The following is a 27,970-nucleotide window of genomic DNA, read 5'->3' as shown; positions in this document are numbered from 1 at the left end:
CCTGAGGAATCCATGTCTTATACTTGTTTTTTATCAGATTACAAGCAAGAGGTCATTTGCAAAGATCTATTGGCAAGTTTTCTCTCTCAAATCTCTTCTCCCACAGACCAAACCCCACATCTAGTCATTTCTCTATACCAAGAAGTATTTATTTATTTATTTATTTATTTATTTACAGTATTTCTATACTGCTTTTCTCACCTCTAGGGGGACTCAAAGCGGTTTACACATAACTGACAAAACTTCAGTACCATACATTGGACACTGACGCGATACCAAACCATAACAAGCACAATAACAAAACCACAATTAAAGATAAATCATAATTAGACAGTACATAAGCAATCATTAAAACAATAAATAATAAAAACGGTCTCAAAAAAGTGACAAAAAAGTAATTGTCACTTTTGAGTCTAACTGAAAGAAAGAAGGTTGTAGTATAAACTTCCTTGGTCTAATAAAACTTCAACACATGAAAGAGATTTAGGATCTGAATCTTTATGTTACTAAAACCTTCCTTCTCTCAGTTGGTCTCTCCTCAACTCTCTATCTTCTCTACTTCTTCAGTCCAGCTCCCTTTTCAGATCTTTGAATCAACCTCCACTCCAGCATTCTTCCAATTCCCAACATTAACCAAAAAATCCCCCAAGTCCTAGACCTGGTTCTCTTATATGCATAATCCTGTTAAACCCATGCATATCAATATAATCAAACAGAAAACACTGTCCCTTCATAGTCTAATGTAGAAAAAAAAAAAAAAAGAAACAAGAGGCAGGAAAGGCATGTGGACCCGAATGGGTCATGACTGAGTATGAGGAAATCACCATTTTAGATGAAAGTGTACCCGTGGTTCAACCAATGAGCAGGAGATAGAGGAAAGGTGAACAGAAAGAACATGATAAACCTTTCATTCATCTTAACCACTGTTCCCAGGCCACCTTTATTTGGAGAATGGAAGAGCCTGAGTTTAGCTAAACAGATCAGGTTCCAACATTTAATCCTCATATTTGTGAAGAGCCAACCTCTGTTTTCACAAGCCCATCTTGTTAAATATTTGTTACACCTGAATTAAAAACATTCTTAATAATTAGTTGGCAAGTGTTTAATTCATGTACAATGATTGCCTAATTAACTCAAAATGAAATTTTAATTTGAGGCTTTTCAAGAAGAAAAACAAAGCTGGCCTTTCTGTTTTTGATATTCCAGGATAGTAGAGAGGTGGATATAGTTCCTCCTCCTCTTCTGTTGCACTGAGGTTTCCCTCTGCCTTACTTTCTACTCCTCCTAAATTCCAATTAAAGTAGGAACATTTCTAAACATTAATTGTGGAATTAGAGCATGTACACTCAGTTTCCAGCTTCTACGTTCCTCATATATTTCCTTTCCCTCTGTGTTTTCAAGATGTGTGGATTCTCTTGAGAACCAAGGAAGCAATTCTGATATGACCTTTTGTATGTGTGCATTGAGATGTGGATATGCATACTTGCATACTATTGAAACATTGATTGAACTCAAATTCACAACATTGTGGTGGGCCAAATGTGGTGGGCCACATTTTAGGTTCAAGGAACATATCACAATGCATTTTTAAAATAAGTATTTTGAGATCAAACACTGAACATATATATTTAAATCATTCTCTCTCACACACTCACACACAAACTCACTGGTTTCTCATTTGAGAGAACAGACTAAGTAAACACAGAGAAAAGTGGCATGGATTAGGGATGGAGAAACAAATTATAAAATAGTTTTTGGGAAAATGATCAAAAATGTTTATTGCATGATAAGAAACCTAGATATATAGAAATGTCAACATTTCAGAAGGTACTTTGAACTCCTATTGCATTTCTTGGCCTGAGTAATGGCTCCTGGTTTCCATGTAAGCAGGTAAGTACATCTGATTTTCAGTTCCAATTTTACAGAAGCTATCCAAGATGGTGAATCAATTTGGGTGATATGGGTCATAATCTTGGATAGCACCCGTTGAAGCTAGTTCCCTGTGCAAAGTGTAGTGTGATCTGCTTTCCCCACTAGAACTCTGAAGCATGTGGATTCAGTGAGGATGTGTACACACAGTACCCATAATTTGGGAGATAATGGGTTAAAGAGGGGGTGGCCATGTGATGTTTCTGGTAAATGTATCTATATTTATATTAGGATATTTGCATGTGTGCATATAAGCATCAGTGCATAATTGAGTGTTTAAAAAAACAAGCTTCCAGTGGATGTTCCTCCATTTTATCCCAAGACACAGAAGGGCTGTGTGGATAGCAGGGGAAGAAAGCCCGGGACTGGTAGGTCTGTGTGGGAACCTGCTCTGAGGTCCCAGGTTTGTTTATCCCTTACATTAATTGTGCATTTTGCACCATGAGAGAAAGATTTGTGGCTCAGTTTAGTTCATCAGAGCTGCTCATGACTCATCCTTCATTCTTTATACTGTTTAGGATGCACCTACACTGCAGAATTAATGCAGTTTGACACCACTAACTGTGATGACCCAATGCTTTGGGATCTTGGAGGGTATGGCTTGGTGAGGCACCAGCACTCTTTGGCAAAGAAAGCTAAAGACCTTGTAAAATCACAACTCCCATGATTATATAGCAGTGAAAGTAGTGCTAAACCTCATTAATTAATCAAACTGGTTTAGTCTTTTATTTTTCTACAACTCTTTGACATCATCATTAATTGAACCCATTCACCCTGCTTTCCCTCTTCAATTTGTATGGGGACAGAATTATGAAGAAGATGTTAGTCTCTATATTTTAAAACAGCAGCAACAATATTATGACCATCACTAAATGCAAATGTGATGATGGAGATATTTCTTACCTGTTATATTGCAGTAGACTAAAAGTGGTGGAAGTGGACCACTTGCATCTGAATCAATGTGGAAGATACCAGAAGTTTTCCCTTGGTGCCGATAGGCTTCACATGATTGCTCATAAATAGCTAAAAGGAAGTGGAATAGGTATTTACAATACACACATATACTCAAACATAATATTTTTGGCTTGATTGAGGCAATTTAGTGTTGGATCTTATAACTGCCGATCCCACTGCATATTGGCTGCTTCTGTGTAGGGAGCCAGTTATTTGCAGTTGATAGCTAAACACTGGAGCAAAGTTGACAATACTGCATAATGTTGCATCTACTATATTATTTTTAGTTATCTTGAAATGACTTGGCAACTACATAACCAGTTAGTATAGAAAATAGCCTTTGCACATGAACACTGTTGTTTCATAATGAGAGTCTATGCAGTTACCAAGCAGCTTTATGCTACTCTGAACCACCTCCATAATGTTTGAATGGCAGCAAATGAAGCAGTATGTCATTGGACTTTGTTCACTATAGGCCTCAGCAGGAGATCCAGTCCTTGCAATCTCACACATATGAATCTGTATCAATTTCTTTCATTAAATCATGGTTCTGCCATTCTTCTAATCAACAAAGTCCTCTTGGAACTATCACTATTATTTTTTAAAGTGACCTTCAATGCTCTAGGTTTACTGTAGGAAATGCACATAATAAATAATATAACATTTTCCCGGCTTTAGTTTTGACTATTATAGAGTAGCTGATTTGACAAGATCTGGATTCTCATTTTACCTATTGCAGGCATACCCAATTTAACAAAGCATCTGCCCAAGAAACTCATTTTTACAGAATATTTTAAAGCCTCCCCAACCCACTTTTCTTCCCTTTTCTCCATCATGATCATGTTTCCCCCCTCCTTTTTCTTTTCATCACTGGCAATGGAGAGGTGGTGTAGGAGGGCTGAAGGAACACAGGCTTTTGCTGTTGGATTACAGCAGTTGCCTCCAGAACCTCTTATTGAGGAAAGGAATAACAAAACAGAGGGAGAAATACATAAGCCTTTCTCATTAGCTCCTCAGCATGTTAGAAAGGCATACATCTATACGTCAGGACATCAAAATACAAACTATGAGAAAAGTGGAGACTGGAAAAAGATATCTCTAGATGTGTTTTGGAAGATGGCTTCAAGTGGACTTGAGAAGGTTCATAATGTATCAAGATGTACACGATGAAGCTGTTTCACTTCATGTGTACATATTGCAACTTTTGAATATTTTCTGAAACATGTTGAAATGTTCTTTTTCATGGTATAGGAATGTATTCTTTCAACATTATTTTTTTTTCTCTTCCACCAATTTTTTTCATAAAGAAATAATACCCGGGAACAAACCTATCTCATTAACTGAGATGTACCTGTATATATATTAAAAGCATTTCCTCTTGATTCCATTAATGAAGATGGAATCTGCTGTTCACATAATACATTAATTCAAGTTCATTCACCATAACAGTTTGCTTTTTGGCGTTGCTTTCCTTAGCTAAGTGCTGAAATGTACACTCTGCCATACACAGTCAATTGATCAAAACATTTTCACTTCACTTCACTTTCACTTCACTTTATTTCTTAATTAGTCGCTCTCCACCAAGGTGCTCCGAGCGATTTACAGTCTAAAATAGCATTTACACAACATAAAAACATTCAACAGTGACTATTTGGAAAATTAGATAGGATTACTTAAATGCACAACCAAACAGCCAAGTCTTGAGTGCCTTTACAAAAGGTCGCAACTCCGACATTGCTCTAATGTATGGAGGCAATGAGTTCCACAGAATTGGAGCATAGGTCGAAAAAGCTCTATGCCTTGTAGCTTCCAGGTGTACCTCCCTAGGGCTTGGTATATATAGGAGATTTTCCTGGGTGGATCGAGGTGACCGCTGATGGAGAAAAGGAATGAGGTGGTCCCTAAGATATAAAGGTCCTTGGCCCTTTTGAGCTCTAAATGTCAGGATCAGTATCTTGTGAAAGATCCGATGTTCTATTGGTAGCCATAGGAAGTAGAACTATTTTGGAAATATTTTTCAAGCATGCCATGTTTGCCCTTTGTAAATAAGAAATAATAAATAAGCATTCCGGTGCTACTGTTAACATACAGCAAAGGGATTACTAAACATTATTAGCCATTCCAAGGTCAAATCTATATTTGTGTTGCCCTGCAAATTACTATCTATATTTAACACCCCACAGATATGACAAAATGCTATTGCAGACATGTTCTCACTTCCAAACTGAAAGAAACTTGAGGAATACTGTAAGAATTCAATTTATTTTTTACCTGACTCTTAAAATAACAACAATTCCCACAGCTATCAAAACTATGCAGTTAATAGATTAACTGCTTCATAAATTTGTTATCAAGGAAGGAAACTTTGGATGCTGTAGTGGTTTTGATTTGGGAAAAAATTGCAGGTTGTTTTGAGACACAAATCCCTAGCTTTTATTTCTGTGACATATCTGACAGAATATAAACCTCTCAGGAAAATATATGTTACTTTTCTGGAACAGCTCCTTCCTTCAACTACGAGAAGTGTACAGATTTCCCCATCTCTCTCTCACACACATCTCTGATTAAATTTAAATAACATTATCAAGTTGGTTGAGGAAGTTTAGTGATGAAGAATCCAGTTTTTCACCAATCAGTTAATGTCTTTATGGTTTAATATATGTCAACCTTTCTGATGCTTTGTGTCTGCTTACTTTTTTTACCTTATGCAAGAGTTTAGCCAATTCTTTTGCATAAAAGAAATTATGTTAAATACAAGCACTGTTATCATTATTATTTTGCATATGGAACTATCTGGGTTGAAAACAATCTGTTAATTATGTCTGAACTCATGAGATTTGGTTCATAAGTAAACTAACCAATTTACCCCACAAGCATGAAAAGAAACTTCAAATTCCCAAACTAAAGCATTTTTTTTCAGTTCTCCATGAAACCTCAGACCTCTTCTGCCCCATCACCCATTGCACAGTAATCCCTGAATTGCTTTCTTCCTTCTCTTTCAATAATGCTCACTGGCAAGCAGTAGGCTTGGGTCCGGATCAGTTTGAAAAGTGATTTGTAATTTTCAGCTTGTTTGTTTCATATAATCAGACAAAAACAGAACAGGGAGTAGGGAACTGGAAAACCAACCAAAACGGATCAAGAGAGCTGGATTTATCAGCTACAGGAGAAGATGGAATTAATTCTGCAATATACAGGGGCCAGCTACAGGGGCTCCTGGAGAAGATGGGACTGACTGTAGTGTCTTTTCTCCTTCCCCAGAGAGGGCCCTGCTGGGAACTCACTTTCCCAGCAGCACTTCCATGGAGTGAGCATTGAAAAGTCTCTAAGTTCCTCTCAGAGCTTGATGGAGTTTTCTTCTCTCTCTGTCTCTCAGCCAATAAAAGGCCTGGTTGTGTCCATGCTCTGATTGGCTGAGAATGGACATAACCAGTGCCTACAATTCCCAGAACCCTCTCTTATGGGTTGTCTTATTTTTTAAAAATGTTATGGTAAAAACCTTTTTAAAAAATTAATCAGTAGATTAATGAATTGTTCTGAAACTTGGCAGGCCTGCAGTTGTAAATGGGGTCTAGGTTTCATGCAGATAGGCCTTGAAGTGGCTAAGGATTGAATCTTTAAAGTTTCCCATTGTAGCCAATGGGCCAAATCTTTGCCAAATGAAAACAGCAACACTCCTCCCAATTCAAGTAACCAGTAAACAGAATGAGGGATTAGATGAAAACGGACCTCCAAACAGCATGCCTTTTGACCAAATTGCACAAGTCTACTAAGCATTGAGGAAAAGAGATTACAGTGGGCCCCTGGTATCTGCAGGGGTTTGGTTCCAGGACCCCCCACCATGGATACAATAATCTGTGGATCCCAAGTTCCATTATATACAACATTATATACCAAATGGCAAAATCAAGGTTTCCTTTAAGTTACAGATATGGTAGTACAACTGGAACCATAGAGATCTTATTATATAGGGTCCTAGAAACCTGGCTCTTCCTGAAGAATTCTGTCCACCTTCCCTACATCCCTAGCTTCAAAGAGATATTTCCTAACATTTCCTTCTGACTATCTAGCCTATGTCTAACATTGCCAGATAAATTGCTCAGTGAGGTTTAATGGGATAGGGAATATATTAAATGGGATAAGTAAGGGGCGGGGGAAGAAAACAAAGGAGACTTGGAAAGGTGTATGAAATGCTTTTTTAGATAAGGTGGAAAATAAGGGTAATCTGATAAGGGCAGGAACAAGTTCCAATTGGTTTATTATTATATAAAAATAAAGCAAAACAGCATCAAACTAATAAGAGTTTTACGTTTCAGAGACATGGTATGGAAAGACTCAGTTTGGAGATTTGAGAAAAATGAAAGTCAGTCCTACTTTCTCCTTGGCCTAAAGAAGCTTCAAAGATGCTTTGGTTGAATATAACATAATAGAATTCAGCATGCATATATGTTCCTTCCGAATAAGCTCAGGGTGAAACCTTCAGTGACTGTTAATATCACATAAGCAAATGCTCTATGCATAACCAGGCTCAACTAGATTGGCCAAATGTCTCAGAACATGGTGGTTTTCACTGTTGTGCTTAATTTCCCTCCAAAATCTAAATGATATTTGTCTTGTACTAGTTCATTTCTCTTTTCTTTCATTTTGAATTCTTCGTTAACTATGCCATTTTTCTCCTGTTCTGGTACCTTCTGTTACATGTTAAATTCCAAATTCACATGCTTACCTACTGTGACACATGGTGTGGATTTTAATGTTTGAAGCTCTTCCAGTCCTACTACATTTCTTGCTCAGTACATTCCTAAAGAAATTAGAGAAACACTGGACTTGGCAGCTGGAGCTGCTGGAAGCTGAAGACCAATAACATTTGGAGACTCACATGTATGAACGATATATTAGAGCTTCAACTAAGACCCTTTTATGTGTAAATTATATGTTGTGGTGGTGTATAGACAGAGTACACATCAAGTAGATAACGTATAAAAGCTAAAATTCATAATATAGTTTTACTTATAGTTTATAGTTACAGACTTCTTCTTTCAGCTCCCCATTCTCTGCTACCAAACCTTTTCTGTGAAAATGCTACACCTTCAAAGGAGCTATTCAAAGAGCTGAAGTTGTTTGGTAGGTGATAGTTCACCACCCAGAATAGCTCATCTAAATTTCAGAGTAAAACCCAGATTGGATGCACCAATCCACTGTCGTAATTTCTGTAAGTGTTCTATATGTTCATTGGCATTGTAATTATTATTATTATGAATTTTTGTGTTATGACACAATATGTGCTGTTTTGTAAGCTATCCCGAGTCCCTTTTTGCAAGATGGTGGCATAATAATAATAATAATAATAATAATTATTATTATTATTATTATTATTGGCACTGGCTTCCAGTGATTAGCCCTTTCTTTTTTGCTGCCTCTTACACAATATTGCCTCTATCTCTTCATTCACATTCTTCCTCAGCTCCCTTTTCCTATGAAGCCAATAACTCAAACTCTCCAAATTATCTATCAAAATTAAGCTGGAGTATATTTTATTAAATAGACATATTCTCCTGTTCATTTGTTACATTCCTTTCCCTGGCTTGCATGTCAATTTTAGATTGTAACATCTATTCATTTGGGTTTTTTTAATATTTGCCACAATGTTTTGTGAGGGCATTATTGGGTAAGTAATATTTAAAACTAAAGAAAATAACAATTGAATCATAGAATCATAGAGTTGGAAGGGACCTCATGGGCCATCCAGTCCAACCCCTTGCCAAAAAGCAGGAATATTGCATTGGATGGATTATGTGATTAATTCAAATTAAATAGCAAATTATGACATTGGATTTCAGCAAAACTCTATGGCATTTGCCCGAGAGCCCTCGATGAACTTAATTTAAATATTTAAACTTAAATCTGTAACATCACTAAAATCTGTTTCTTTCCATGAAGGTAGCTAATAAAATAATAACTAATAAATAAATATCAGACACAAACACTACCACACCAACCAGAAGAGATATTGATACAATTTCATATATGTCATCCTAAATTTAGCTCTTAGCAATTTATTCAAAGGCATAAAGACAAGGTCTGAAACCAATCTCACCAGCATAATGTTCATTTTATTTCCTATCTACAGCACTCGATTCAACACATCACTTTAAAAAAGTTCCAAAGGGATCCCCAAGTTTCTGATGTGAATTGTCAGGGTACACGAGAAGCGGCAGAGGAGAATAAGATAACTCATTTCAATTGATGAAATGATATCTGTTAATGGCACTACCCCTTTGAAAGATGTCCCAAATTATGAAACATGTGTTTGAAAAACAGCTAACAAGCCTTCAGCAAAGGAAAGTTTTTCCTCATCTCTATGTTAACATTTTACAAAATGTCACCAATGATTACTGAGCCAAAAGTAGCATTAAGTAGGCAGCCCCCATACAGATGTCTAAAACTTACGAAATAGGAACTAGGAAAAGTTTTTTTTTTAACATAATTTGTTCCAAAAATGTGGGATGACGAAAAATTGACAGATACATACATTCCTTTCCTAAATTCTAGTTCCTGCTCTTCCTGTTTCCAAGGAAGGCTGTGGAAGCATTGGGTTGTCCTCCCACAGATAGCTATTGCCAAAATAGGGCTGACAATTTTTACAGTAAATGATGGCCAGTGGGAAAATTCACCACTCACAGCTTTTATCTGTGTGCTGAAACTGGCATAATTGGACATGTTTGGAGTAATGTTGTTGAATGCAAACATTATCTTTGGTAACAAGAAATAACCGGTAAGCCTGGAGAGGAAGCCACACTCCTCTTCTTGTTGGTTTAACAACAAAAGTATTAAGAAGCAGGCAGTGAACTTAGCAAAAGTGGCTGTCATGCTCACCCTCAGAATACAATTGCCATGTTAAATGCCAAAAAGAAATGAAATTGGCAGTACTGAAAAAATGACATTGACAAGGCCTCACTGTTGACAGACTAATAAAGTCCCTGCTGTGATATTCACAAATGACAGATGGCTCATTTTTTCCTTGTTAAAAAATACGTATTTACTGATCAAATATTTTTTTAAAATATCACAGTGGTAGAAGGTGTGGGTTTTTTTGTATGCAAACAGAGCATTTAAAAGTCCAGAGTCTTAGAACTTAAATAAAAATGAGTATTTTTACCATGTTGTAGCCTAACAGAGATGTACCTCACTGTGTTAGTCTGATACAGAAAATGGAAGGCCACTATGACACTTTAAGAAGCAGCAGCTTTATTGTGACAATAATGTTATATGATATCCCAGAAAAGTTTGTATTTGTGTTTGATTGCAGATTCTTTGGGGAAACAACAAAGAAAAGAGTTTCTTTTCTTGTTTACTTTCAGCAAGATGCATAGTCATGCAAAGGAGGTGTGTGAATAAAAACACTTTTTAAAGGAAAGACACTATTTAGCTGTTCTTCATTTTTTTACTTCAAAGTGACTAGTGATCTTGCAAAAAAGATGGCATATTATTTTCTACTAAATTAAACCAATCTTATTTACAAGAGTGCTACTTACAAACACATTTTGGGGTGGTGGTATCTAGTGTAATGCTTTATCAACACTTGCAAGTCAGATATGAAAAGTCAAAACCATTCTGGGTCCCCTTCAGGGTGAGAGAAAGCGGGGTAGAAATATTGTAAATAAATAGACGCCTGAAATTTGAAGTCCAAATTTTGACATGGAATGTGGACCATGAGTCCCCTTTTTTCTAGTAAACTTAAACATTGTCAGAGGGAGAAGAGAGGAAGGTACTATTTGGAGATGCTGGCTCAAATTCATATTCACTCTTGAAAAATTCATTATGGTAGGAGTTGCCAAAGAGTTTCTGTTTCAAATCTTAATAGCACACAGATGCAGGCAAGACATGCTAGAGATTTCAAACAGAGAGAAAGCAAAGACAAACTCTCAACTGTGCCTGAGATTATTTAAAGCCCAGTATGTTCTAGAAATGTAATTCTTTTCTTCTTAAGGGGCAATTTTAAACCAATGATAAAAACATTATTCTCTCTGCCTGTTTCTCACTCTCTCTCACACACACATAGCCATTATGCATCAAATCCAAAAAATAACTTATCTTCTAGGAGTCACAGACAAGTCCACACAGACTGCCATGTTTTAGAGCATTTGAGGGCATGGATTTGTTGATGGGGGGCATTATATTTGTGATGGGTTCAGAGACTCCAGAGGGTATTAGAGAGCACAAGGATATCCTTAGGAAGCACACTGGAGTCCGCCAGCTTCAGTTTTCCTATTCCTGTTTTGTTGGATATTCACTTAGTATTTGTACTTTCAGACAAATGCCCAGGGATGGGTTATGGGAGGGGAATGAGTATGGAGGAGAGACAGAGCAAAAGGAGAAGAAGAGAAAAAAAGTGAGATGGAGAACTGTAAAAAAAATCTTTTCTTCTTCCCCTCTCTTAGGATATAGAACGTCTTTCTTTTCAGTTCTACAATTCTCAGGTCAGTGAGATGGGTGCCATTTGGATGTATTTTTTATTCAGGCAAAACCAGGGCTTCATGTTTCAAGCTGGGTAGGGAGCCATATATGCTTTATTGATTGTGAATAAAGGGTGATGGGAAACAAAACTAGTCAGAGCACAGCTGGCTCAGCAGCAGTTGTCAGTGTGAGAAGTTTAAAAATTCAAGAGAAAAGAAATAGGTGTGAAAAAGCTTACTTGGGGAAAAAAGTTTTTAAGTCCGGAGTTTCAAGCATCTGTAACAGGGAATACATTCCACTGAATTCAATAAGGCTTATCTTACTTCTGAATAGGCATGCATAGGATTGCACTGTATGTACCAGTATATTAACATTGGAACTCATAGCATTTAAATTGTTTTAGAATGTATTACTCAATCTATATGTACTATTTGCTCTGTTCCAGGTAATGGTCACTTATATGAGCAGGCAATCCAGCAGAAGACAAAGTGCAGGCTGGAAATGGGACTTTGGCTGGATACTGGAAACATGTGTGTGTGTGTGTGTGTGTGTATATATATATATATATATATATGCACATATTCGCCTAAAGTGTTGCTTCAGACTGAGACTTACATTAAGTTAGGTGTGCCTCGATCTGATGATCTCAAAGGATCTTGTCTGATTTAGCAGCTGTTGACTCAGTAGTAGGCTTGTGCAATCCAGGTAAACCAAAATCCATGTTGGTGTTCCAGATTTCAGTGGGGGGTGGGGGGTGGTCCCAATCCATTTTTGGGAGTCTCCCAATTTTGGGAGGATAGAAATCCATTTTTGATCCAGGAAGCCAAAATATTTGGCCCATTGGTGGCAATGGGGGGGGGGACTTTCCACAGCCCCCCTTCCTGTCATTTTAGGCATTGTTTATCCTTATATCCTTCATTAAGACCTAGATTAAAAGCATCAAAGTTGAGATACAACTCTTTCTGTGATCCTTTCCCTTTTGTCTGTAGAGAAGACCAGGTTTGTTGCTTCATTAAAGCTTTTTCTACTAGAGGAGATAGGTTTTCCAAGTTCCCAGAGAAGGAAGATGGATTGACCTGGAGATATCCTACCCCAAGCTTCCTTTAAAAAATTTTCTCTTCTCTCTTGATTCAGAAGCTCACCTCGTGCTTTTCCTTCTGCCTCCCACCCCACACTCCACATGTAACCAAAAGCAGCCAGTTTTCAATAACCACTGTTCTGTTGCAGCTGGTAAAAAATGGAAGTGGAGGCCATGCCATTACAAGTTTTCAAACCAACTGAACAAGCCGAAGGCAAAAGTCAATAATGAATCTGTGCACAAGCCTGCTCAATAATGTTAAGGGAATAAACATGGAGGCTTTGTTATGGTTTCTAGGCAGGAAATCTCAGATTCTGTTGATTGCCTCCTCAAACTTAGAGCTGATGGTAACATGGGGTCTGCATGTGTTAATGTTTCTAGGGGAGTAGGTTCATTCAGGGGTTGGGGCTGAAGATAATCCTTTCCATCACTCCATCTCTTTCATTGGTTAATTTCTGAATGGAAAATGACAAAAAATCTACAGTTGGGAAGTCCTATATGATAGCTTTTGACCATGTGTCTCACAAATAACAGGAGGTGAACATTTGCACCAAAATTGTTTGGAAGCTGTATGAATTGTGTCTCCTAAGTAGAACTGAACCTAAGTGCTTTGAATGCAATTAGATTCATTCATGTCAAAATCAAGCATTCAAAATAAAAGTGCTTTTCCAATAAACATGGAGAGAGTCTTTTCTCTTCAACAGAAGATGCTTCTCAAAAGGTCAATGAGAGAAATTGTATTTAAAAATCCTGCACCATGTTTTATAATGTGTCAGATATGCTCTAAGCAAAGTCTGGATTGCAATGAGTCTTGCGCCAATCAGTGTGTCTCTGTCTGTCTGTTTGTCTTTGTCTGTGAATCCTAAAACCAAGAAGCCTGAAACCTACCATAGACATGAAGGTCAAAATACTATTTAAGTATCAGTGGAAATTCTACTGGGATTCCACTTCTTTTGGCTGTGCAAACTATCTTGAAAATGCTCTAGGGTGCGCAACTTTCATGACCATCAATGGCCACAGATTCAGAAGGGTGAAGGACATTATTTTTTCTTGAACCTTAACTGAAGAATGTATCCTGGGATTGATTGGACATATGATTGGGATATGTGACATCTTCAAGATGTGCTGTGTGTAGTGGAAAGGATTGTTGTGCAAGTGGGTACTGGACACCTCATTCAGCAGTTACCAAAACAGTTATGGTGTAACAGGAGTTATGTTAGCATATGCCACCAATAGGATTCCAGTTTAACAAGAGTAATTTAACTAAAGTAATTAGAAACATTTAAGCTCTGGGTAATTTCAAAGTATTGGGGTGGGGTACATTCCTTTGTGAAGGACTATAGAGCTACCTCTCCATTTTAGTCTCAAAATTTAAGGTGGTCTTTATTATGTATAAGATCCCTTGGCAATAGGAGATTGTGTTTTTCCTTATTCAGGCTCTTCAAATGTTTTTAGAGAGAAAGAAAGAGAGGATGCCCTGTAGACTGGTAAGGAACGGGGTGTCAGAGGGGAAAGAGAATCAGCAGAGAGACAGGCTTGGTGAGTTCTGATTTGGAGGAAGAGAAAGACTGGCAAAAAGAAAGTGCATTCAAATGACGTAAGGTAGGGACTAAAGAGTTTCTGAGCTTTGTAGAACTAGTTACTTCTGCTAGTCTCTTCATCAATAAAATATTGGGTCTTTATTTCTTGCTATATTTGTATATTAACTAATACAAGAATGTAGTATGAACAGCCAAAATTCTGTTATGAACCTGGGTTTTCTAAGGACATGAAAAAGAGCCTCTTCTACCTCTTCTATATAACACAACATTTATTTTATCTCTCCTTAAACTGATACTTCACAATGGACAAGAATTCATAGGTGCTTTCCATGATATAAAAGCCTATTTATTCATACCAGTAAAATCTTTCACTCAAGAAGCCAAATATTTTAAATCTATTGTTCTAGACTCTCACAGCAGACAAATGCCCCATTAGAAAGAGAGGTTATTATAAAATAACAGCTGGAAATGTATTTCCTTATGCAGCTGCAAATAGCTAACCAAAGTAGTGTCTATAAGGGAACGTATATTATTCTTACATAAAATAAATCATTGTCTGTTTATTGGGAAATGCTTCCATTTTGAGCAACAAATATTCAAAAAACATAGGTTGTGTTAATCAGATATATGTAGAATTACATATTTATGACATGTGGCATATATTTCTTTGGTTTTGTATAACCATTAAATAACCTTTCTTTCAAAATACTGTAAATGTAATGACTGGCTTATCAGGTGATCTACGTCACCATGGATCCAGACCCCAAATGGTATCCCCTGAGCTCATTGTTGGGGTCACAAAAATTTAGCAGCAGGAAAGGTTTTCTGAACAGCATGTAGAGCAGTGGTTTCCAACCTTTTTTAAACCAGGGACCACTTGACCAGGGACCATTTTGACCAGGGGACCACTCTCCAACATTAGTACCAAAAGGGTCACAAATCAGTTTTTGGCCAACTTTAAATTCAATTTGGTTATTTGGGGTGCTGATTCAGAAAACCACATCAGCTCTGGTTTCTGATACAGAACATATGTCATCCAGTAGTCGACATCTGCTCACCCACAGAAAACCATGTTTAATAAACCTCAGCACTATAGGAGGGTTTCACAGCACTATAAGAGGGTTTCACATTGCAGAAAGAGTCACTCTTTTTGCAATGGTGTAGAAACAATGAGGCCATGGACCATATTTTAGTTCTTGTGGACCACGATCTAGAGACCCAATCTGTGATCTAGAGACCACAGATTGGGAACCACTGACCTAGAATTTGTTTTAGATATTTACTCAATAGCATGCAGTGTTTACAGTAGACTCCCATGAAGATGCTTCAGCTGTACTTCATAAAAAACAAACCACACTGTTTCATAAGCTTTGCAAATGCTGACTTATCACTTAATGTTTGATCTTTATAGTTATTTTATATAACAATAGGTATATAATAAGCTTATATTCAGGGATCATGTAAAACATTGGGTGGAAAGCGGTCAGAAGTTTAAGAATCCCTGATCAAGGTTGCAATCCAGTGTGGGAGCAGACCATTTATAGCCACCTTGTTCAACTAGACACCACACCCTCTTTCTTAGGCATCCTTACAATACAGAAGTACTGGATTAAGCTTTTGGGGTTCCAGTCAATGATTTTGATGCTGCTGGGCTCTCAGTGGCTGGGGGCTTCAGTGACCCACTCAGTGATGTGGATGGAAAGCTTTAACTCTAGTCAGGTAACTAGGTATAAATCTAGTAGCCCCAGTCTGGAAAAGGCAATTTTCTCTGATCTTCATGAACCTTCCCTCCCTGTGTTTAGAATATTTTTATGGTGGCTAATACATCACAACTTTGGAGGTGCTTGGTATGGAAACATGAATCCAGGATTCAATTATTAGTGTAAGGGGATTCAGTTAAGGGACTTGTGTGTGGAATCAAGCTTGCCTTGTTCGGTCAGAGGCACACACATTGCCTTAATTCCCCTGATGTAGATATCAACCAACCCACCTCATTGATTAACAGGCTAGTTGGTCAATGTCTGACTCCATATCCATACTTGTGCCAATCCTATCAACACCTGTAATCAAATAAAGTTATAAACTATTCTTCTACTGAATATGTGTTTGGTCTGAGGTTTAGAGAGGATCTTACTCCTGATTGCATAATTAGGCTTCTCTCACATAGAAACGATAATGATAACTGGGTTGCTGTGAGTTTTCTGGGCTGTATGGCCATCTTCCAGAAACATTCTCTCCTGACATTTCGCCAACATCTATGGCAGGCATTCTGAGAGGTGGTGAGATATATTGGAAACTAGACAAGGGAGGTTTATATTGTTGAAGGTCCAGGGTGGGAGAAAAACTCTTGTCTGTTGGAAGCAAGTGTGAATGTTGCAATTAATCACCTTGATTAGCATTGCAAAGCCTTGCAGTTTCAAGGCCTGGTTGATTCCTACTGGTAGCCAGATTTTGTTCATTTTCATGGTTTCATTTTCATGGCATTTTTAAAACTCTTTAAAAGGACAATTTAGGAAAGAGAAAGTTGATTGTACATGTACACTGCTACATTTAGTATGTCATTTCAATGTAAGGACAAAATGAATGTTGAAATGTTGACATTTCTTGTGGAATGAAGTTTCCATTTATGGAACCATTTTAATATTCTGCATATGTTATATTGAAAATTGCCTGACATTTATTTCTCTCCCCCTTTTAGTAAAAAATATTCCTCTGGTAGCAAAGGAAGCTTGCTAAGAGATATTTCTTGTACGTACAAGATTTTAGCATGTACAGAGTCAAATTGAACCATCACGAAGCTTAAGATCATCAGGAGAGGCCCTGCTCTCAATCCCACCACTCTCACAAACACGGTTGGTGGGGACGAGAGAAACGGCCTTCTCGGCAGTGGCCCCCCGTCTGTGGAACTCCCTCCCTAAGGACATCAGGTTGGCCACCTCCCTCCTGTCCTTTAGAAGACAACTGAAGACCTGGCTCTGTAGCCATGTATTTGATTAAAGGATAATGACAATAGGAAAGGATTTTGGGTTGCGAAACTGGATTTCCCGGTTTGATTTTTGTCTTACTAGTGTTTTAATATTATCTGGTAAATGAATGTATTGGCTGATGTGTTTGATGTTTTAAGATGATTTTACTGTCTTAATGTTTTATTGTATTCTTTGATGTACTGAATATGTTGTAGGCATCGTTGATACCTATGTGAGGCCGCTCTGAGTCCCCTTGTGGGGAGAAGGGCGGGATAGAAATGTATGAAATAAATAAATAAATATCAGAAACGATGAAAAGTTTTGTTAAATTTTGCATGGTAAGGTGTTTGGATGTGCTGATCTTTTGAAACAGAAAGGAAAAGTTACTTTTCACACCACTAGAAAAAGAAGAAAACCAATCCCTGTGCAGAAAATGCTGTTTTCTATAAAAATCAACAATGTGCAGATTTTACAGAGACTAAATCTCCAATTATAACCTTTTTGCACAGAAATTAACATTTATGCATAGAAATATTATCTTTCACAATGTGCAACTTTTTTTATTTATTTATTTAAAACATTTATATTCCACCGTTCTCACCCTGAAGGGGACTCAGGGCAGAGCACAGCATATACACAGCAAACATTGAATGCCAGGACACAGATTCACATACAATACATAAACATTAAACAAAAAACATTTATCAAAATATTAAAATACACCATTTAAAACCATCCTAGTCATCCGCATCAAGTCTAATTGCCGCTTTATTGCCCTGTCCCGAAAGCTTGGTCTCACAGCCAAGTTGTTACCATCCTTCTGAAGGCCAGGAGGGAGGGCGCCAACCTGATCTCACCAGGAAGGGAGTTCCATAGCCGGGGAGCAATCACCAAGAAGGCCATGTCTCTCATCCCCACCAATCGTTCCTGTGACAATGGTGGGACGGAAAGCAGGGCCTCCCCGGAGGATCTTAATCTCTGTGATGGTTCATAGGGTGAGATGTGTTTGGACAGGTAATTTGGGCCGGGGCTGTTTAGGGTTTTATAGGCCAAAGCCAGCAATTTGAATTGTGTCGGGTAGCAAACTGGCAGCCAGTGGAGCTGGCGTAACATGGGAGTTGTATGCTCCCTGTATGCTGCTCCAGTTATTAACTTGTCTGCCTCTCATTGGACTATTTGAAGCTTCCATGCAGTCTTCAAAGACAACCCCGCATAGAGTGTGTTGCAGTAGTCTATCCTAGATGTAACTAGAGCATGGACCACCATGGCCAAGTCTGACTTCCCAAGGTACGGACGCAGCTTGTGCACAAGTTTTAATTGTGCGAACGCTCCCCTGGCCACCGCTACAACCTGGGATTCCAGGTTCAGTGATGAATCCAAGCTGAGAACCTGTGCCTTCAAGGGGAGTGTAACCCCATCCAGCACAGGTTGCGACCCTATTCCCTGTTCGGCCTTTTTATTTATTTATTTATTTATTTCGAGCATTTCTATCCCGCCCTTCTCAACCCCCTAGGGGGGACTCAGGGCAGCTTACAACCAGCACAATTTGATGCCAACAATTCAACATAGTAAAATATATAACAGCAACAATTATAAATAGTTAAAAACATTCAATTAATACAATAGCATCTAATAAAAAGAAAAACCTTGTGACTGACCAGGAGGACCTCTGTCTTGTCTGGATTCAATTTCAATTTGCTTGCCCTCATCCAGACAGTCACAGCGGCTAGGCACCGGTTCAGGACTTGGACAGCCTCCTTAACATCTGATGGAAATGAGTGCTAGAGTTGGACATCATCTGCATACAGATGGCATCAAACTCCAAAACTCCAGATGATCTCACCCAGTGGCTTCATGTAGATGTTAAACAACATGGGGGACAATACTGAGCCCTGTGGGACCCCCACAGGACAATGGCTGTGGGGCCGAGCAGGAGTACCCCAGCAACACCTTCTGGGTATGACCCTCCAGGAAGGACTGGAGCCACTCATAGAATCATAGAATCAAAGAGGTGGAAGAGACCTCATGGGCCATCCAGTCCAACCCCCTGCCAAGAAACAGGAATATTGCATTCAAATCACCCCTGACAGATGGCCATCCAGCCTCTGTTTAAAAGCTTCCAAAGAAGGAGCCTCCACCACACTCTGGGGCAGAGAGTTCCACTGCTGAATGGCTCTCACAATCAGGAAGTTCTTCCTCATGTTCAGATGCAGAACAGTACCTCCAAGACGCATCACTGCGAGGCGCCCCAGAAGGATACTGTGGTCTACAGTATCAAAGGCCACTGAGAGGTCCAGGAGAACCAACAGGGACACACTCCCCCTGCCAAGCTCTCTGTGGAGATCATCCACTAAGGCGACCATGGCTGTCTCAGCTCTATGTCCCGGTCTGAAACCCGACTGTGACGGATCCAGATAATCAGTTTCATCCAAGAATCCCTGGAGCTGCGAGGCAATCACACGTTCCAAGACTTTGCCCAAAAAGTGGAGATTGGAAACTGGCCAAAAGTTGTTCAAATCAGTGGGATCCAGTGATGGCTTTTTCAACAGCGGTTTTAACACAGCCTTCTTTTAGGCTTGCTGGAATTTTGCCCTCCCGAATAACTCCTGAACTGAATTATCCATCCAGGATTCTCATTTCCAGAGATTCTCAACACTTGAAAACATATTTTTGAATATTTTCCAGGACTGTTTAAAGTAGATAAATATTGTGAGATAGATTGGGGGGCGGGGGAGGGGCGGAGAGAGGTGATAAACAAACACTATGAACTATGTCTATTCCTATCTGCAATCTGTGGCAAGGGAAGGAATTTGCTGCTCAAGACAACTGAATGTCAAATCTATACAGTGCTCCCTATTATTTAAGATTCAAGACGATGTGTGACTTTCCTGGTTCTTGGCGGGAGGTTGCTCGTGGGTGGCCCACGAGGTCACTTTCAACTCTATGATTTTATGTTAAATAGTGCATATTACTCTCGTGAAGCAGCCTAGAACAGACAAGGGGATTCTTTAGCATTCCAAGGGCTCATTCATAATACAGAATTATAGCACTAATAACGCAGCTTAACAAAAAAAAAAAAAATCTTGGTGTCTGTCTTGGGTTTTAGGCCTGTTCCTGGGGTTATTTGGGTCACTGATTCAGAAAATTGCATTGGATAGACCATATCATCTCTAGATTCTTGGATATAGTTATCATGATTTCTTTGGGTGAGCAGATGAAGACTGGTGTGTGTGTGTTTGTGTGTGTGTGTGTTATTTGTACCCCGCCCCATCTTCCCAAGGGGACTCAGAGCAGCTCACAATAAGGTGACATATATTTTCTATCTCAAAAACTAGAGCAGATAGGGGGAAATTATTTCCATTTTTGAAATCAGCTGATCAAATATACCCAGAAACAGATTTAACATTTGAGTCCCCAAAATGTGTGTTGGCCAGTGTAATCCATTTTTACTGCCATAATTCCATTTTATCAAAGTCTGAATAGTTTTCTGGATACTCTGGCCTAGAATTTTAATTGTCCTTCCAAACTCTGCAAATTCCAGAACTCCATAGAATAGACCCATGGCAGTTAGAGGAGAAAAATAATGCTCTAATAGTGTTTTCAATATTAGCTCCTTTCACTTCTCACAACTGGCCATGTGTATGGGATTTGTGGGAGTTGAAGTACTTAAGTTGAATTTGTTCTTAAGTTGAATTTGTATGTGAGTACAAACAAGAATGGGTACATTTCTAAGTGTAACTCCAGCCATTTGTTTTAGTTTTGGATAGCATAGCAAAGGGTTAACACCCCTGCAATGTTTGCTTTGCTCTCTATACCTCTGTTCAGATGATTTCACCTCCCTTTCCCCAGTGGTGCAATGGGTTAAACCAATGGTTCTCAACCTGTGGGTCCCCAGGTGTTTTGGCCTACAACTCCCAGAAATCCCAACCGGTTTAACAGGTTATAGGATTTCTGGGAGTTGAAGGCCAAAACATCTGGGGACCCAAAGGTAAGGAAGCACTTGGTTAAATCCTTGTGCCAGCAGAACTACTGACTGACAGGTCAGCAGTTCACATCCAGAGAGAGCAGGTTGAGCTTCCTCTGTCAGCTCCAGCTACCATGAGGATGGTAAAACATCAAACATGCAAGCATCCCCTGGGCAATGTCCTTGCAGACAGCCAAATTTTTTTACACCAGAAGCAATTTGCAGGCTCCTGACACACACACAAACCTCACTTTCTGTCCTTGTGGCAATTGGATTTTGAAAAATTTAGGTTGTCATAGAAACAAGGATTAGTAATAAAGCTTTAGTGGTGACATGTTTTTGCCATGAAAACTCTTACATGAGTGAATTCTATTCCTATGGGTAGATTTCTTCTCACTTCCTATTGTCTCAGGGACAGGAAGAGAGATTAAATCTTTCTCATGAGGATACAGACAGCAATACAAATCTCACAGTGGTTCCAACCCCAAATCATAGTAATCAAAACTTTAAAAAAAACATTTTATGAAGCTCTACTTTAAATGCAAATTGGACAGAAGTATACCTTAACATATTATTTTATTTATTTATTTATTTAGGAGCAGTATGCAAGTCGCATGTTTGTAACTGGTATGAGGGTGGACAATTTGAAGCGTTCCCGCCTTCCAGCAATTGGGAAGCAACTGCCATAGTTCTGTCCAGGATACTCAATGGTAAGAAGAAATGGGGGTACAGTTCTATTGCATCCAGAGCAGGCATGGGCAAACTTCAGCCCTCCAGGTGTTTTGGAGTTCAACTCCCACAATTCTTAACAGGTAGTATGCTGTTAGGAATTGTGGGAGTAGAAGTCCAAAACACCTGGAAGGTCGAAGTTTGCTCATGCCTGATCTAGAGAGACATACATTACCCATTTCTGCTACATACAGTCTTGCAAAAAGTTGTTTGAGTGAATCATCATTTTCTTCAGTGGAGCCTGGATGACAGATGAAGAGACTCTGCCAGCTCTATGACTAGATTCTAAAATTCAGGTGTGCATTTGTAAGGGTGAAAATAACTGCATTTTTCTTACTCTTGATGAGAAAATGTGACTCAACAGAATGTACTAAAAGCCTTCTCAGGCCTTATACCTAATGACATTGGACCTTACTATCACTCATGTGGGAAACTAAAATATAGTTTAAGCAACAAGAGGGCAATATGTGTTAGGCTTCATTTTTTTATTGAAAGGAAAAATAGCAAAATAATATGAAAGTACAACAGAAAATGATATGTCACAACCTGTTATTTAATGATGGTGGTGTAAGTCCAAGTCACATCACTGTAATATATGTTTTCAATACGATGACCAAAATCTGAAAAAAAAATATTTCCCATCTTTCCTCTGCTGCACACCTCCCAACACATCAATTTCCTTCCTTGTGGAGGGCTCAAGGAACAACATAAAATGCAACGCTCTCTACGTGGGGTTGCCTTGGAAGATGGCTCGGAAGCTCCAACTAGTCCAACGCTCGGCAGCTATGATTTTAACAGGAGCGGAGCGCAGGGAGCATACAACCCCCCTGTTGCGCCAACTCCACTGGCTACCGATTTGCTACCGGGCTTAATTCAAAGTGCTGGCGTTGGCCTTTAAAGCCCTTGGGGCTGAGAATTGCGGTATATAAGCGCAGTAAATAAATAAATAAATAAATAAATAAATAAACGGTTCCGGCCCAAGCTACCTATCTGACCGCATCTCTGCCTATGAACCCACCAGGATTTTGAGATCTTCTGGGGAGGCCCTGCTCTCGATCCCACCTGCTTCTCAAGCACGGCTGGCGGGGACGAGAGATAGGGCCTTCTCAGTGGTGGCTCCTTGGCTGTGGAACGCCCTTCCTATGGACATTAGACTAGCACCATCTCTAATGGTATTCCGCAGGAAAGTGAAGACCTGGCTGTTTGAGCAGGCGTTCGAATAATTAGTGCAATGATTGGTTAATGAACATTGGAACGGAATAATGGATGATGAATCTGGATCATGTTTTTGATGATGAGACGATAGTGAATAGTGAATGGTTACTGTAGTAATTGTTTATTAATTATGTAATATGTTAGGTTGTTAACTGTTTTTACACTGTAGCATTGAATTTTTGCTGTTCTTATTTGTTGTGAACCGCTGTGAGTCGCCTTCGGGCTGAGAACAGCAGTATACAAGTAAATAAATAAATAAATAAATGTCCTGCCATTTTCCTACAGATGGATGCCCACCAATAACATCATCCTCAAAGACCACTAGAGGAAACTATTGACTTCAGGGAACTGACCTTAGATAAGCAAGCATAGTGATTTCACACTTCATAGATCTCTATCAGCTCATACAATCCTCTGAAGGCTTATTGCTAGTGTCAAAATTTGCCTCAATCTGTATCCTACTATGTTCTGATCTCACTCTCTATCTACTCTGGAGCACTGTGTTTAGTTATGGACACTTCATTTTAAGGATATAGACAAGGTGGACTGAGTTCAAAGAAGGACAATCACAGTGACAAGAGGTATAGAAAATAAAACATCTGAGACGAGATTGAAGGAGCTGGAGAAGTTCACTTTGGTAAAAAGGAGACTGAGGAGTGGCATAATTGTGCTTTTTAAATACTTCAAGGGTAATCACAGAGAGGAAAGGATATATTTGTTATCTGCTGTCCCAGGGGGTAGGTGTAATGGTTTTTAGGTACAGAAAGGTAGATCGTGATCGAACATTAGAAGGGAGTACTTGAAGTAATCATGGGTCAGTAATGAAATCCATTGTTTAGAGAGGTAGTAAGATCTCCTCTGGATATATTTAAAAAGAGGCTACATGCTGGGAATGCTTTAGTTGAAGATCCTATATTGAGCAGTGGCTCCTTCAACCTTTTAATCCTATGATTTTATGATATATCTAATTTAATATTGTATTATTAAATCCATCAGTGCGTCTGGTCAAATGGACCAAAAGCAACAAACACTCACATTAAAACCAACCAGCAACTCTTAAAGGTGTAGTTAATCTCCTTGTCAGGTAACTCAGCTAGTATTTCTCATGTGGGTGAAAACAGACCTTGCTATTTATATGAACTAATTTATATGTCTGTGTAGTTTGGCTCTTCCTTGAGTGTTTTGTAGAGCTTTCGCATGCTCGGAAAATAGATCCAACAAAATTGTTAAGGAAAACAAAGAGAGAAAGAATGCTTCAGAGACCCAGGGAGGCAATAAAGCCAAAAAAACTCCGTTTCAACTTCCAGCAGATTAGCAGAGCAGCAGTGAGCTCTTCCTAGTACTTTGAAACCAATTTTTCTCCCTCTTCTCCCACAGATATACATAACTTTGCCAAAAGGAGAATCACATAAAAGGAAAGGTAGGAGAAAAAATTGAATTGCAGTGATCTTAACTTTAAAAGTGCTACTTTGGAACAAACCTGTTTCTAATAAAATAAAATTGCATTGCCATTTGAAATATCAGGTCTGAAACACCCTAATATTTTTCCTCTGATGGTTTTTAATTGTTTTATATGATAACTATTTGATGCACTTGTTTATTTTAATTCACTGCACAATGTCTTGTATTGTTTTCTGTTTAAATCTGTATCCTTTGTTCATATAGGCATTGAATGTTTGACTGTTATCATGTTGGAAGCTGTTCTTGAGGGTTTCTTGGACTTTTGGAAGTCTTGTGAGTATGGGGGATCATACTATACCTCTAAATAATCTGTACTTGCAAACCAAAGTGGTATAATATTTTAGCATTGGGCTTGAATCCCTGCTTAGGTATGGAAACCCCTTGGAAATCCACTCTCTCAGTCTCAGAAAAAGGTAAAAGCAAAGCCCTATGAACAAAACATGCCAAGTAAACCACATGATATTTACCTTAGGGTATGCCTGCACAGTGTATGGCCCTCTGGGTGTTTTGGACTTAGCTCCCAGAACTCCTGCTCATTGGATAAACTGGTTAGGACATCAGGGAGGTGCCGGTCCAAACATCTGGAGGGCCGGAGATAGTGCAGGCCTACCTTAGGCTCACCATGTTAGAAATACTTCAAAGTAAACAATAACAAAATAATCTGTATTTATGCAGAAGAGTTGTGAAGATACTTTCTGCTGCAACTAAGGTAAGTGTACTCAGGGATGATGAGATGTCCTTTGCTTTCACATTTGAGAATAAGCCCCAATGAACTGATAGATCCCACTCTGAGAAAAAATGGGGGCACAAGTGTAACAAATAAATATTAAACAAACTGGTTAAGGACTGAGGAACACTGTCAGACGATCAATTCCATTAGTATCAATACTGACTGAAAACAGATTTTCAGAGTTTTATGGAGGAGTTTAAGTTTGGGACACTCCTAGCAAAAACATTGAACTTGGAACCTTTTGTATGTAAAACATATGCTTTGCTATTGAACTGTGGGCTTTCACAAGTTTTAATTCCCTGAAGTTAATTCTTATAAAACCTAAATTCATATAAGGTAGTGATAAATTAACTACTCTTAATTGCACCATTCGTTTCCACATCTCTGTCAATGTTTTTCCATTTCATCTGTTCACAATATAATCCACTTACAATTATGGCATGTTGATCCCGCATAACCAGTTTCACTGCAATCACAGTGGAACGTCATCCAAGACTGGGAACATTTTCCTCCATGTTCACAATAGTTCGGCAAACACCTGATGGGAGACAGTTCAACAAAAAGTGCAATGTTACTTTCAGCAACAGACAACATTTCCAGTGAAACACATTGCCCTTAATCTATTTTCTTAAAATCTCTATATTTCTTATGTCTCCACATTCTGGAATAAAAATGGAAATCAATTGTTTTCTTCTCAGTGCTATGTTTAGTTTGAAAATAAAAGTCTTCAGAAAAAAAAATTGCTTGTAGTGGACAGAATGAATTGAAAGGAGAGCCAAAACTTATACCAAAAAGTAAGGTGGGCAGGCTTTGCTTCTCTCCAGTGTCTAGGCAGAATAATATATCCTGTTTTATTCTGAACTTCGATAAAGAGAACAAAAACCAGGTGAAAAGCAACACAAAATCTTCTCTCAGCAACACCTATTTATATCACTCTTTTCTGTACTCATTGTAATTTCAGATGCCAATCTGAGTTTCTAGCTGTATTTAATGAAAACAGAAATAATGCATTGGTAAAAAGCAGATCAGATTACGAATAGTATACTCATCTTCCCATTCTTTCCAGTTTGGTTCATTACAAGAGCTTGTGAAATAAAGAGCCTCTATGAAAGGTTTTGTGTTATTAGAAGCTGAAATAGTGATCAGTGGACTTGATTCAAGGTGAAACAAAATTTGATGATTTTGTATTATCTGGCATTAATGTAAACCATTTTATATATTTTCTGAAAACTTTAACAAGAAACTAGAAAACTTTAACAAGTTGAAATATGGCCTTCCAGAAATTTTATGTCTTTTAATCCCTCATCATTGCTTATGTTGTGTAGGGCTGATAGAAAATGTAACAGTAATGTCCCCCAATGTTTAGAGGGCATTTTCAACATATTTTGAGACTCCTCATGTCATTTTAGGCCCAAGAGAAGCAATTTTTATAAAAAGGAGATGAACACAGTGACTTCCTGTTGTGAAAATTGCCTTTACTGCCTCCCCCCCCCCCCAAGATAGTGTTTATTTTTTTTTTACAGAAATTGGATCTTTTTCATGACCTCATCAGACGAGCCGCCAGAATTGCGGGTAGCCCTATTGCATGGGTAGCCCATCGCCCCATACCCCATATCGGCTGACTCACTGGTTGCCCCATCCCACGAGGGAAGCTTTGCTTGCCCGGCTTTCCCCCCCCCCCCCCCACTGTTCAAAAGCAACACAAGAAGCCTCCCATGTTGCCACCACTGTGAAATATACTGGATCTTATATAGTTTTAGAATGGAGCCCTGCCAGAAGTAGTTCATCGTCGTGGGATGGGAGCCGACGGACACCATCAAGAAACTATAGATTTGGTGCATGTTGCCAAAAGTAAGCCTGTCTGATGTCATAGGTCGCATCAAGGTCCAATGCAACCCTCAAAACTCTGACTGTTCCCATTCCTGAAGTATAGCAATATAGGCTGCATAGAGATAGTAGAAGTAGAAAGATGTTAGGAATGGCATTACAAAGGAAAGAAGCCCATTTCTTTATTGCAATTTTTGGGAAAATAAATCTGCTGGCTCCGAGCAGTGTATTCCACCAAAATGGGCCTTCTGAGGGTGGAGATTGTCAGTGCTAAAAATGAATAGAGGAAGTTGACTTGCAAAACTCCCTGTCTTTTGAAACAGACAAGCACTTTTAGCTTTGTGGACTTCCACAGAAGGAGTCATCTGCCTTCCTTTCCTGAAAATGACCACGAATTAACTAATTTATGAGGCCATAAAAAAGACTCCAGCAAAGCACTCCAGCAAAAAAGCATGCGGGGAATGTGGAAGTACTTCATCAGTGTCGCAGATGGACGATGAAGGCAATGGCTCCCCTGGCAGCCAGAAAAAGTTAAATAGCCTCTGTGTATGTCTGTATATGTTTGTCAAAATTGGCATTGAATGTTTGCCATATATGTGTACACTGTAATCCACCCTGAGTCCCCTGCGGGGTGAGAAGGGCGGAATATAAATGCTGTAAATAAATAAATAAATAAATAAATTGCCAGTCTTCTTTCATTGTACTACCTAACCAGGACAAATAGACTATGCTAGTGGAACAGTCCGATAAAGTGGAATCATATGTTAACAGGATATAAGCGGTTAAATATGTTTGGAACTGTAATTCCTCAGCAAGGAGAGGGATACTCTATACATATTCAGAGGTTGCTTCCAGAACTTTCACCTTGGTTTTTTAAAGAATATTTCATAACTTTCAAATTTCAACATATGTTTGCAATTTTTTAATGACCAAGAAGATAAAAGAGGTTAGAATATTTTTGGTAAAGTAGACAGTGATGGCAGAAAGGAGAAGTTGACAGAAACAGCAGTGATGAAGGAAATGATGCACTGACAGCTCAGAGTTGACAAGTTTAGACTGATTTCTCTCACCATCCCTGCCCACTCTGAAAGGAGTGCAACAACTAGTCTAGCACACCAG

The 27,970-nt window shown here is 38.7% G+C and overlaps 1 protein-coding gene across 2 annotated transcripts in view; it reads right to left on the bottom strand.

Annotated features, from left to right (window-relative positions):
- The window catches only part of CNTNAP5 (contactin associated protein family member 5), a 488,740-nt gene that overhangs the window by 181,380 nt on the left and 279,390 nt on the right, over positions 1–27,970 (bottom strand). For both annotated transcript variants that reach the window (XM_060774167.2, XM_060774159.2), the window contains exons 11-12: positions 25,456–25,562; positions 2,833–2,952 (exon numbers count right to left, since the gene is read on the bottom strand). In XM_060774167.2, coding sequence (XP_060630150.2) covers positions 2,833–2,952; positions 25,456–25,562 — 227 coding nt within the window. The remainder of the gene's footprint in view (positions 1–2,832; positions 2,953–25,455; positions 25,563–27,970) is intronic.

The sequence above is a fragment of the Anolis sagrei genome, chromosome 1, assembly GCF_037176765.1.
Source record: "Anolis sagrei isolate rAnoSag1 chromosome 1, rAnoSag1.mat, whole genome shotgun sequence".
Lineage (NCBI taxonomy): Eukaryota > Metazoa > Chordata > Lepidosauria > Squamata > Dactyloidae > Anolis > Anolis sagrei.
This window is presented reverse-complemented; position numbering and strand designations above follow the sequence as displayed.